The 11,553-nt window shown below is 40.1% G+C and overlaps 2 protein-coding genes across 2 annotated transcripts; both read left to right on the forward strand.

The window, feature by feature from the left end:
- Positions 1 to 796: 796 nt before the first annotated feature.
- On the forward strand, positions 797 to 6,775 carry eri2 (ERI1 exoribonuclease family member 2). The gene is made up of 9 exons (XM_084047378.1): positions 797 to 841; positions 1,369 to 1,433; positions 1,898 to 1,978; positions 2,142 to 2,269; positions 2,361 to 2,523; positions 3,719 to 3,819; positions 3,903 to 3,984; positions 4,106 to 4,194; positions 4,870 to 6,775. Exons 1-9 carry the CDS (start codon positions 819 to 821, stop codon positions 6,415 to 6,417), a joined length of 2,280 nt encoding a protein of 759 aa, XP_083903504.1. The 5' UTR covers positions 797 to 818; the 3' UTR covers positions 6,418 to 6,775.
- A 700-nt stretch (positions 6,776 to 7,475) lies between these two features.
- Positions 7,476 to 11,263, forward strand: thumpd1 (THUMP domain containing 1). Its single transcript, XM_084076607.1, has 5 exons — positions 7,476 to 8,027; positions 8,605 to 8,773; positions 9,460 to 9,545; positions 9,756 to 9,918; positions 10,307 to 11,263. Exons 1-5 carry the CDS (start codon positions 7,815 to 7,817, stop codon positions 10,588 to 10,590), a joined length of 915 nt encoding a protein of 304 aa, XP_083932733.1. The 5' UTR covers positions 7,476 to 7,814; the 3' UTR covers positions 10,591 to 11,263.
- Positions 11,264 to 11,553: the final 290 nt, after the last annotated feature.

An 11,553-nucleotide genomic window follows, 5' to 3' on the forward strand; every position in this document is an offset into this window, starting at 1 on the left:
AAAAGATTTTTATACATTTTATATATTTGAAAACTTGTGAAACGGGATATTCTGCACAATGAGTACTTACTACTTTTGGTACTTTACGTACATTTTGATACCAATACTTTTGTACTTTTACTCAAGAACATTTTGATTACAGGACTTTTACTTGTAACAGTGTTTCTACATGCAGTATTGATACTTTTACTTAAGTGAAAAATGTGAGTACTTTTCCCCACCACTGAAGGCAGGTCACACTGTTTACATGGTCTGAGTTTACCTCAGAGGTGGAAAGACTGGTGACGATAGGTTAAGGCAGGGGTTTTCAACGTTTTCAGGCCAAGGACCCCCTAGATGAGATAGAGATGAAGCAGGGACCCCCCTCTATATTATATAAAATTGTGTTTCAGATTAAACTTTTTTTTTTTACTTGGTCTGCTCTTTTTTCCCTCTTCACCTATACCTCTTTGCCAAAAATAGCCGATCTACAAGCTGAGCATGTAGATCTGCTATTTTTGGCTAAAGTTCTCCTCAGAAAAGCGATGTTAGGGTTCAAGTGGTTAAGGTAAAAAAAAATCATATCACACAAAGATTTGGCGGACCCCCTGTAGTAACTCTGAGGACCCCCTAGGGGTCCCAGACCCCCTGTTGAAGACCCCTGGGTTAAGGTCTGAGTATAACAGTGGGCACTACCCGAGACCAACAGTGGGAGGCAGCAACATTCCAACTCGCGCGTCTAGTCTACCGGAAATTCAAAGGAAGTAGAAAGAGAAGAAGAAGAGTTTAGTTTTCATTTAAACATGATTTAAACAAAACACCGCGACGACCGACCGACCATGGCAACAAAAAAACTGGCCAAGTAAGTAAAGGAACTGTTAGGAGGACCCTGTTAACACATCGTTAGTTTAGTTAGTCGTCGCTATAATCGTAACAAGACTTCTAGTAAAAGAAGGAACGAAACAAAACGCGTGTTGTGTTGTGTTTAACTTGTGTTGTGTTGTGTAGTGCACGGTTCCCCAAACAGTGGGTCGGGATCCATTTTGGGTCGCGAGTAAATGTCCCGTTATTTTTATTTTCCTACATTTTGTTTTTAATATTTACTGTGATTTCAAAAGATTTTCAAACATGTCCAAAACAAATCTGAAATTTTCATACATTGAAAACAAAAATAATTTCATAAAGGAAGAAATCAAAGAACCATGAATTAGAAATAAAAAGAAAAAACATTTTAAGAAGTTGAGACGCGTTGTGTGCTTGTTGATCATGCGTTATTCACATTATTCACAACTTTACCATAGTAACTAATGGATCTATGAAATGTAAGTTCTCAAACAGCTGATTGAGACTGAATCAACTGACTGACTCAAACACATTTTTCTTCCACAGACAACTGGGATCAGTGAGGAAGCGCTCCCAGTCCTCCACTGGACAAAAGAAACCACCAGTTTCCAGTAAGTTTGTTGGAGTGCAAATATAAATATATAGCTTACTGAATATGCATACGTATACTGTATATAACACAGTATATACTGATATTTTGGATGATACTAACTAGACCACTAGATTGTTTCTAGTATCGTCTTGGGTCAGCGATATCTGCCTAATAAATGATGTCTGGTCACTCTGGTGACATCAAAATTCAAAGCTTGGACGTTTAACTCCAGAGAAAGCCAGCGCTGAGTGACAAACCTATGGCCACTGCTTTGAAAATCAATCCTGATACTGTCCCAAAATGAATGACTGCCATTATGTTATTACATTATTATTATTCTTTCCCATTCATTGAATTTTGATGTCACCAGGTGTATCGGTATGTGGAGAGCTCTCTGGTCATGGCTATGTGAGACTATGGTAGAATAGTTTTACTGTGTGTTACATGTGAGAATAATTGATATATACTACTTGGCTATTTCAGATCAAATATGTTCACACCTGATTGTGATTGACTTTGAGTCCACTTGCTGGAGAGAGAAAAACAACTATGGCCCAGAGATCAGTAAGTCTACTCTAGCAAGATACTGGAAAGACACATTTCTTGCAGTATTCTACGTTTCAAGTTATTTTCTTAACCTTGCATCTTATTTTTCCTTTTATTCTCTGTCCGACCCTTCTCCCTCCTGTCTCTATCGTTCCATCACATGTCATTCACCCCCTTGTAGTTGAGTTCCCTGCTGTTCTGTTGAACACATCTACTGGGGAGGTTGAGTCAGAGTTCCATACCTATGTTCAGCCTCAGGAGCACCCTGTTCTGTCGGAATTCTGCACTGAGCTGACTGGAATTACACAGGTGAACTTTTATATAATTTAAAAATGCAGTCACTGTTTCTACCATATTAGCTTTCTCTGCATCTAACAACATGAGATCTCTATCCTCACAGAGTCAAGTGGAAGCTGGGGTTCCCCTCCATATCTGCCTTGGTCGGTTCAGCCGTTGGCTACAAGCTCTGCAGCTCCAAAAGGGTGTGGTCTTCCCCAGGGACCAGAGACCAGGCTCTGCACCTTCAGCTTCTAAAAAATCATGTGCCTTCCTCACGTGGTCAGGTACTGTACAACACCTTCTCTTGGTCTAAAACTTTGATTTGCAAAGTGGACCTTCATTTTACCACAATTGGTTTATGACGTTAATCTGTTCATTTACTTGGACATACCACGGCCAAATAAACAAATGTTATTTGCAACGCAGACTACAGCCTACTTGGGGCCATGCAAGTCAGGAACGATGCAATTGGTAATATATGCCCCACCTGTTTTGTGCAATATTTTCTTTTTAGTTCCCGCCACTTCGCCCGTGCTTCCGGCAACTTGGCTCCATGCGCATAGTGCTTTGCTTCACGCTGTTGATTTTGTTCCCCGCAGCTTCCGTCACCCATGAACACAGATCTTACTATTTGTTCCACTGTACACATGAATGAATAGTGTAGATAGATAAAGGGGCTTTTTGATTTCTCAAGTCTAAATCATTACCTGCCAGTAAATGTCTATGGTCAATCTTGGCCTAAGGCCTTCATGGCTACCTTCTAGCAATGTTGTGCTGCTTACAGGAACAATCAGTCCTGTACTTTTCATTCTGCTTGTGGACAACTGTCTTTTCAGATAGTATGTTTTTTCTTTTAAACTGTATTCAATTCTGTTCATGTTACCATCTGTAATTGCATGTACATGGAATACCCTTCACCTACTTTACTTAAATGTGATATGTCAAACAAATCAATATCAGTTGCAAAAGCTGATATACAATAAGTTCCAGAACCTTTACTTTAACCCATTAAGACCTGGAACTGTGTCATTTTTAGATTTGAGCTAAAAAGCATTATTTTACACTTTGGGCTATTCAAAAATAGCAGATATACAAGCTCGTAGCGCTGCACCGAGTGCCGCGCTACGAGCTTGTAGATCTGCTATTTTTGAAAATTCGTGAAAATGTGTGCGAATCTTTGAATACATATATTTTTAAAGCGAACATTTTTAACTAAAATCGTTGCTTTTGGCGGGTCCCTGGAACAAAATATTTTGGTCCGGCCAAATACATATAATTTTGGGGGTCCTTGACATGAAAAAGATTGAGCACCACTGATGTAGAAACCTACGTTTTTCAGAATACTGTTGGGATTTAGGAGACATGTAGAATCGGCTTCAGGTCTCAATGGGTTAATGACTGTAAATAAGTCTAAGCACAATTCAGTTGTACCATGGTGGAAATGTTTGAGTTCTAACGAGTAACACAATATTGTTTCAGACTGGGATCTTGGAGTGTGTCTGCAGTATGAGTGTAAGCGCAAGCAGCTTCACAAGCCAGATGTGCTCAACAGCTGGATAGACCTAAGAGCCACTTACAAGGTAAAGACACTAGCTCACTTTCACATTTCTATCAGTCCTTCTTTCTGCCAATGTTGATGAAGTCTCTCATGTGTGTTTTGCAGTCGTTTTATAATAAAAAGCCAAAAGGTCTGAATGGAGCCCTGCAAGATCTAGGAATCCAGTTTTCTGGACGCGAGCACTCTGGTACTAAAACAAATCAACTGCTATTTGATAAAGCTATTTAAAAAAAAAGAAGTGGTTTGATCGTAATGTATTCCTCCCCTGACTTATTCCTTAATTTCCCATTCATCCTGGCCTTCCTCAGGTCTGGATGATGCACGTAATACTGCTCAGCTAGCACTGAGGATGATGCAGGATGGGTGTGTGATGAAGCTCACCAGAAGCCAGGAGAGGGTGAGTGTGTCTGTGCCAAGTGCCAACGCCATCTGATGCATCTCCCACACTACTAACCTTCCCTATGCCATAATGCCCCTCCAAGGACTTTCGCAGGTGATTCCCCATCACGATCCTACCACCTCTGTTCTGCTTAGCTCTAACTTCTCATATCTATTAACCCATTGAGACCTGAAGCCGATTCTACATGTCACCTAAATCCCAACAGTTTTCTGAAAAACGTATGTTTCTATATCAGTGGTGTTCAATCTTTTTCATGTCAAGGACCCCCAAAATGATATGAATTTGGCCGCGGACCCCCATCAAAATATTTTTTTCCAGGGACCCCCAGAAGCAAAGATTTGAGTTAAAAATGTTCGCTTTAAAAATGTATATATTCAAAGATTTGCACACATTTTCATGATTTTTCAAAAATAGCAGATCTACAAGCTCGTAGCGAGCTTGTATATCTGCTATTTTTGAATAGCCCAAAGTGTAAAATAATGCTTTTTAGCTCAAATCTAAAAATGAGACAGTTCCAGGTCTCAATGGGTTAATTTAACCATATCGCTTTCATTTTTCATCTTCAGTTATAATCCTTAATCTCCAAAGACTACTTGGTAATAATAACAATGCCATATTCATAAAACATTCTATATTTTCCATGTCTAATCACATCAATCTTTCTGCTCATAGAGACCATTGCAGACCACATCTCTGTTCGGAAATGCAAATAATCATGTCACCAGCAAGAAAGATAACCACTTTAAAGAGGAAACGGTCCTTGCCACAGCCAAAACATCCTCATGTAAGACTCCAGAGTCTTGTCAACATAAGCCATGCTCAGAAACCCATAATCTGGTAGTGGACACAAAGAAGACCTCGCACTCAATCCAAGAACTTGCTCAAGATGTCCAAAGTCTCATCTCTCCAAGAACACTGCTCAATGGTGTGACTACTACTGTGTATGGAAATGGCAGCCGCAGGTCTAAAGCAGAGACTACTACAAACCTTTCCTCTGGAATGGTAGTAAACAATATGTCACTACGCAACAACAGTAAAAGCCTAATTTTAGTCTCAACCACTGTGGACTGCCTGCCCCATCTACCCCAGCTGATTAAGGGCTCTGCATCGAAGGAAAGGGTAGGATTGGTACAGCAGGAGGAAAGGGCAAAAATTGTGGTCGAAATGGACGAGGGTTGTGGTTCATATGACGCTGTGGTGTTGGAGTGCGATGATGTCATCAATAATTTATACACAGAGAATGGAATTGACATTACAAACGCATCGGAGTGTGGCAGTGGATGCCCTTTAATACGAGAAGAGCCAAAATGTTCAGTCTGGAGTCGTACCAAATTACAGTCCATGAATTATATGACAAGAAATCTTGGTGAGATAAAAGATTCTAAAACTAAGAAACCAGAAAATCCAAAACAAGAAGAGCCAAAACATTCAGTCTGGAGTCGTACCAAATTACAGTCCATGAATTATATGACAAGAAATCCCGGTGAGGATGGCTTATATCATTTTGCCATGCCTAGAACTTTTAACCAGAACTCTAAATCTCTTGCCTCCATATCAAATCATATCACAGGAGCAAATGGCAAAGCATCTAGTAAAGAAGAGTCAGGGACATCCCATTATGAATCCAGAAAAGTTGACAGTTCCCTGAGACCTATGTCCTCTGTCTTAGACAAAACCAATGCCTTATTTATGGGACCCATATCTATACTCCCACATCAGAACCTAACCAGAACACATTCAGAAATGCACAAAGAACCTGTGAAGACCTCCTTTTCTATCTTTACTGACACAGCAAATCACTCTGCACTTTCACACTCTTCTTCAAGTTGCAGTGCTTACATCCAGCCGCGTCATGCCCCCTCTTCAATCCAGACTCCCTCTGCCCTTTCCTCTTTGTCTACCAATCACTCAGCTGCTGCATCAACATCTAGGAGAATAACATGTAAAATTACATCTCCACTGTGTGCTTGTGGGCGACGTTCAAAGCGTCAGATTGTGGCCAACGGTGGTCCCAATCATGGGCGAGGGTTTTATTGCTGTCCAGTCCGTCGGTCAGGCAGTGGAAATGGGATCCAGAAGGGATGCGGGTTCTTTAAGTGGGAGTCGGCTTTAATTCAGGGCAATTCCAGAAACACTGCTGCATCATCTGTCTCTCTCTGTTTCAACTCAAGTTTATACCGTCATCCTCCAAAGACCTCAACTTTAAGAAAGAGCTATTAAACTGTTGGAGTCACCGTTGAATTCTAGTATCAGAAACACAGGGATGATACAGAGAATTTGCTGCTTTTATGGTCTTTGATCATTGCTCACAAATGAAATATAATCGCAAAATAACTGTCTTTTTAACACTAGCTTTTCTCCTTATCACTTTCACTTATCCTAGATTAGGAGAAGTGATAGTGAGAGAACTAGATGCTGTCAGCCAGGAAACCTTCTGGTTTTGAATAGATTGACACTTCTGTAGATGAGTGCTGCACTGCTGCTAAATATGACACTTTTAATATTAAATGATGATAATGAGTTTATTACATACTTTTGTTGTGGATACTAAATTATGAACTGTAAAAAATAATGAATTGTTTAAAATAAAATGTGCTACCATTTTCTCTTAAATATATTGTTTGTTTTCCCCATATACAACAACACATCTGTAACAACCTGTAAAAAATGTGTAAAATCTATATGTTTGAAACATATGACAGCAACATATCAGAAGTAACCATAGACTGTATAGGAAGTAACACGTTTCTGTAGTTGCAACATATGTTTGACAATGATTGTGTTCGCAACAACGTGGAACATTTTTGTCCCTCGCGGCACCATGTACAGCCGCTACAGCGCGCTCCCTCCCAGCCAGTGTTGCCATGTCCGCTTATTATAAGCGACTTTGGGCTTCTCTTTCTGTAAAAAAAATGCTTGTTAAAATTGGTGGTTGCGATTTTTTTGGGCTTGTTTCTTATTTTAGGCTTACATCCTAAATGTTGTTTAAAACAATGGTTTTCAAACATTTTCTTGTCAAGGACCAAGTTAATGTATTTGTCCACGCCCCCCCCCATCTAAAGGTATTTTGACTCCTGTACCAGATCAGTGTTAAAAGTTTTTTTTTAACCCACTTTTTTTTTTAAATAGCAGATCTACAAGCTCACAACGTAACACAACGCGTTGCGTTGTCAGTTTGTAGATCGTCCATTTTCAAATATGTGGCCACTTTTGGGCTTGTGGCCCTAGTTGCTTGTTTCTCTCACAAAATCTGGCGACACCGCTCCCAGCGTGCCGTGTTTACATCACATGTGTAGTGAATGAATGTGCGGCTTGAAACATTGCGTATGTGTATGCGCGTCCTAGCTTAGCAACTTAGCTCGGTCGTAAGGTTTAGTAAGTGCTTTGCAAGTAACGTAGTTACTTCATCAGCTTTGACTGTTCACTGTGCTCATCAGACAACCAAAACACAGCTGTTTCGTTTACGCGAGTCCACGAGCAACTAGCCAAAACAAGTATAACCACCTACTGTAGCCAGCCAGTCAGTCAGTCCCTGGCCAGCGTGTTTTTGTTCATTGGTTGTGTCTTGTGTGTTTAATATTTGTCACATTTAGGGTCTCATTTGATTGACAAAAAAAATGTCCGATGTGCAAAAGGAGTCGAGGAAACGCGGCAAGAAGCGCTATGGCGGCGGTCATCACGGTAATAAGCGGTACAGGGGGGGCTCCAGGGAGCTGGAGGTGGGCATGCAGGGGATCCTCATCACCTGCAACATGAACGAGAGGAAGTGCACCGCCGAGGCGTTCAACCTGCTCAATGAGTATGCTGAGCAGCTCTACGGACCCGAGAAGGTAGGCTAAGCAGGCAGTGGTGGGGAAAAGTACCCAAAGCATTGGTATCAAAATGTGCCTAAAGTACCAAAAAGTGGAAAGTACTCATTATGCAGAATGTACCATTTCACAAGTTTTAAAATGTATAAACACCTTTCGTAAATAGCAGATCTACAAGTTCACAATGCCTTACATCGAGCTTGTAGAGCTGGACAAAATGTATATTGGGCTGAAGGGGTAATGTATGTTTTGTAATAATAATAATAATACAAATCTACAAAGTTACTAGTAACTAAAGTTTTCAAATAATTGTAGTGGAGTAAAAGTAAAAGTACAGCAAATTGAAAATACTCCAGTAAAGTAAAAAACATACCTCTAAATTGTACTTAACTACAGTACTTGAGTAAATGTACTTAGTTACTTTACACCACTGAAGGTAAGTCTACCGGGTAGACTACCCACTGCCTGTGGAAGCATGTATTGTTAGTTTAACTGAGAGTGTACAAATGGAGCCATGTGGACACTACACTCAGAGTTGCAAATGGACACTGAGGATGTTACCTAAGTATTATCCCCAAAAACACTCTTGTGATCACAGTTCAACGAGGGGAGTAGCAGTGAAGAAGAGTGTGATGAAGATGATGTTGAGGCAGCATTGAAAAAGGAAGTGGCTCAGCTGAAGGCATCCAAAGGGAAACAACAGAGGCGTTTCCAGGCGTTGGACAGTGGTGCAAACAATGTCATCTTCATCAGGACTCAAAATCTGGGTACGTGATGTTATGAATGTGCAAGATGGAGGTGCTTACTTTTGTCTAAAAAAGGATCTGGGTCACAAACCGTACAGTTCAGTAGGTGAAGCAATTTGCCAAGGAAAAGGTAACAGGTGGCACTTATTGAGTTTATTAGGATCCCCATTATTAGCTGATGCATTTCAACAGCTAATCTTCCACACATAACAAAAACATGGCATTCAACAAGACATTACAGGACAATGACATAAAAAATGGAGTATATTCTCCTTCTAACAGTGACTTTAATATCATCCATCATATGCAACTTATTCTCTGATTCCCCATTTCCTTGGCAAGAGAAAAAAAACAAAAAAAGATAATATATACATTCAATTACAAATGCCTACCTTCAATTCTATTAAAGTAAAAACAAACACAAATAAAAGAAAGTCCTAATCATAACTGTGAACGTGTTTGTGTGAGTGTGTGTGCCATGTTCCTGCATGTTTGAATGCACTTGCCTGTATAAGTGTGTGTGCACCTGTGCTTTTACTGTGCTTTTACCATATAACCTCTCTGCAGCTTGTACTTCATTATGGAAATTCAGTTTGACACATTTATTTGGTTCGCTCTTGGCCCCCCATACCTGCAAAACATGACATCTTGGCTATATTAAATTGTTGGAGAGAAAAGTGAAGAGACTGCTCTATTTTTCCTTCTAGATCCTGACAAGTTGGTGCATCATATCCTGTCTGACCTACACACCACCAAGAAGAAGAAGTCCCGTGTTATCCTCAGGATGCTTCCAGTAAGAGGCTGAAATGAATGATAACAAACTCAACTTTGTTAATATGACACAAAACTGTGCCGTTAAGATTTTGCTGTTTCAATATTGCCTGATGTGGAAATTGATTGTAGCAGAACATTTCTTGGATGACTAAAGTGGACAATTTTGACATGTTGCTTTCAATGGCATTCAATATCTGACTGTAATTTCTCTTTCATTGACCATCTCCAGGTGAGCGGAACATGCAAGGCCTTCCAGGAAGACATGGAGAAATACCTTGTTACTTTCCTCGAGCCCTGGTTCAAAACCCCCAGCCACGCCACCTACCAGATTGCCTTCAAGGCCCGAAACAGCAGCCACAACAACAGAGAGGAGATCATCAAATCAATAGCAGGTACACTGCGTAGGGCACACACCTCAGTATCTCCCAAGTGTTTTATGTCCAACGCTTTTTGGAAAAGTACACCACTTCTCAGGGGTCATGGAAGTGATTAACAATGGTCCTTAAATGCTCTATTTCAGCACAACATCCGATTCTTATATAGAGCTTTCATTTTAATTAATTTATATCATTGAAGTTGTGAGAACTGGCTCACAAACTAGAGCCAGAACAGGCTCTTGCCAGTACAGTATCAATGTTTTGATTACTCTAGCGTGCCCAACCCGTTTTAAGCACTTACATTTGTCAATTGGAATAGAAAAAAGAAAAGCGCTGTTTTTTTTTAAATGTCTTCACATTGGGGCACTTTAAAATTCCTTTTTTAAACGGACTCCTCATGCAGGTCTGGTGGGGAAGCTCAACCCAAAGAATAAGGTTGACCTGACCAACCCAGAGCTCACCATCATTGTGGAGGTCATCAAGACAGTGTGCTGTGTCAGTGTGGCACATGACTACACATTGTATAGGAAGTACAATGTCCAAGAAGTGTTGAAAGAGGAGGTATCCAAACCCGATGTAGCCACCGTGAAAAAGGACGTGGACACGACCGACCAGGAGGAGAAAAACGAAGCAGTGGTGCCAGAGCAACTAGAGAAGATGAAGGCAGGTCAATGTGCCAAAGACTGACCAAGAAGCAAAGGATGGTAAAGAAGAAGAGGAACAATAGGTCTGTCGGGTCCAACAGAATAGCATAATGTCATAAAATCAGTTTGATTTTAACCGCTTAAGCCCTATGTACTTCGTTGTATGTCAAATAGCGAAAATAGCCGATTTACAAGCTTGCAGCGCGTTGTGAGCTTGTAGACCAGCTATTTTTGTCACGTTCAACCGTTTTTGTTGAATGTTCACCTATTATGACATGCCCAGAATAGGGAAGCTAAGTTCATGTGGTTAAACCCTTTGGACTAGATGCTTCATTTAATCATTCAAAAGAAATCCTGAGATGTAATATTTTGGCCTTTGTTAACTCCTAAGGACAGGAAATAAATAACTTAACTAAGTCAGCATTTTCTATTAAACAATACATGCGCCATCATTTTCTTGTGTAGCTATGCTGCCAACTGACAATGTTTTTTTTTATAATTTCTTTTTGAGTTTTAGATTTACTGTTCTTCATTTTAAGGATTGTCAGTTTTATTTCCAATTTTTGATGAGCTTAGGTTGGATGAACTGTTGTATTTGTTGTGATATTCTCCAAATCAAACGGACAAACTGTTTTGTGTTTGTTATTTTGTTTTTTGTAGAAAAGTGTTTTTCATAATTACAGCGTAATTAAAGTTACCCGTGTGTTTTGACCATCTTTGTTGCTCATTTTTGTCTAATGGACAGTACAGCAGAATGTAACCCCTATTGAGTCAGGAAAGGGAGAGAGATAGCATTATGTTTATATGTCCAGACAGATGCAAATGCACGTTGTCCAGTGCATAGTAAGTACACATTAACATGTGTTAATTTAACCCAGAGAGTGTAAAAATGGACCTTCTCAACATGATGCCCCAACTTAATTGTATATACAAAGAGTGTCCTACTACTACGAATGTGGTGCCTAAACCACAGTCAAGATTGAGCCTATGGTTCCCCTGCACAAGA

The sequence above is a fragment of the Gymnoscopelus microlampas genome (assembly GCF_963454915.1).
Source record: "Gymnoscopelus microlampas genome assembly, chromosome: 2".
NCBI lineage: Eukaryota > Metazoa > Chordata > Actinopteri > Myctophiformes > Myctophidae > Gymnoscopelus > Gymnoscopelus microlampas.

Bases quoted from the DNA above. Each gene is read 5' to 3' on its own strand.
- eri2 (XM_084047378.1), top strand. From the start codon at position 819: ATGGCAACAAAAAAACTGGCCAA. The intron at 2,270-2,360 runs GTGAACTTTTAT...CTATCCTCACAG, and splicing joins AGCTGACTGGAATTACACAG to AGTCAAGTGGAAGCTGGGGT. The intron at 2,524-3,718 runs GTACTGTACAAC...ATATTGTTTCAG, and splicing joins TGCCTTCCTCACGTGGTCAG to ACTGGGATCTTGGAGTGTGT.
- thumpd1 (XM_084076607.1), top strand. From the start codon at position 7,815: ATGTCCGATGTGCAAAAGGAGTCGAGGAAACGCGGCAAGAAGCGCTAT. The intron at 8,028-8,604 runs GTAGGCTAAGCA...TTGTGATCACAG, and splicing joins AGCTCTACGGACCCGAGAAG to TTCAACGAGGGGAGTAGCAG. The intron at 9,546-9,755 runs GTAAGAGGCTGA...GACCATCTCCAG, and splicing joins TTATCCTCAGGATGCTTCCA to GTGAGCGGAACATGCAAGGC.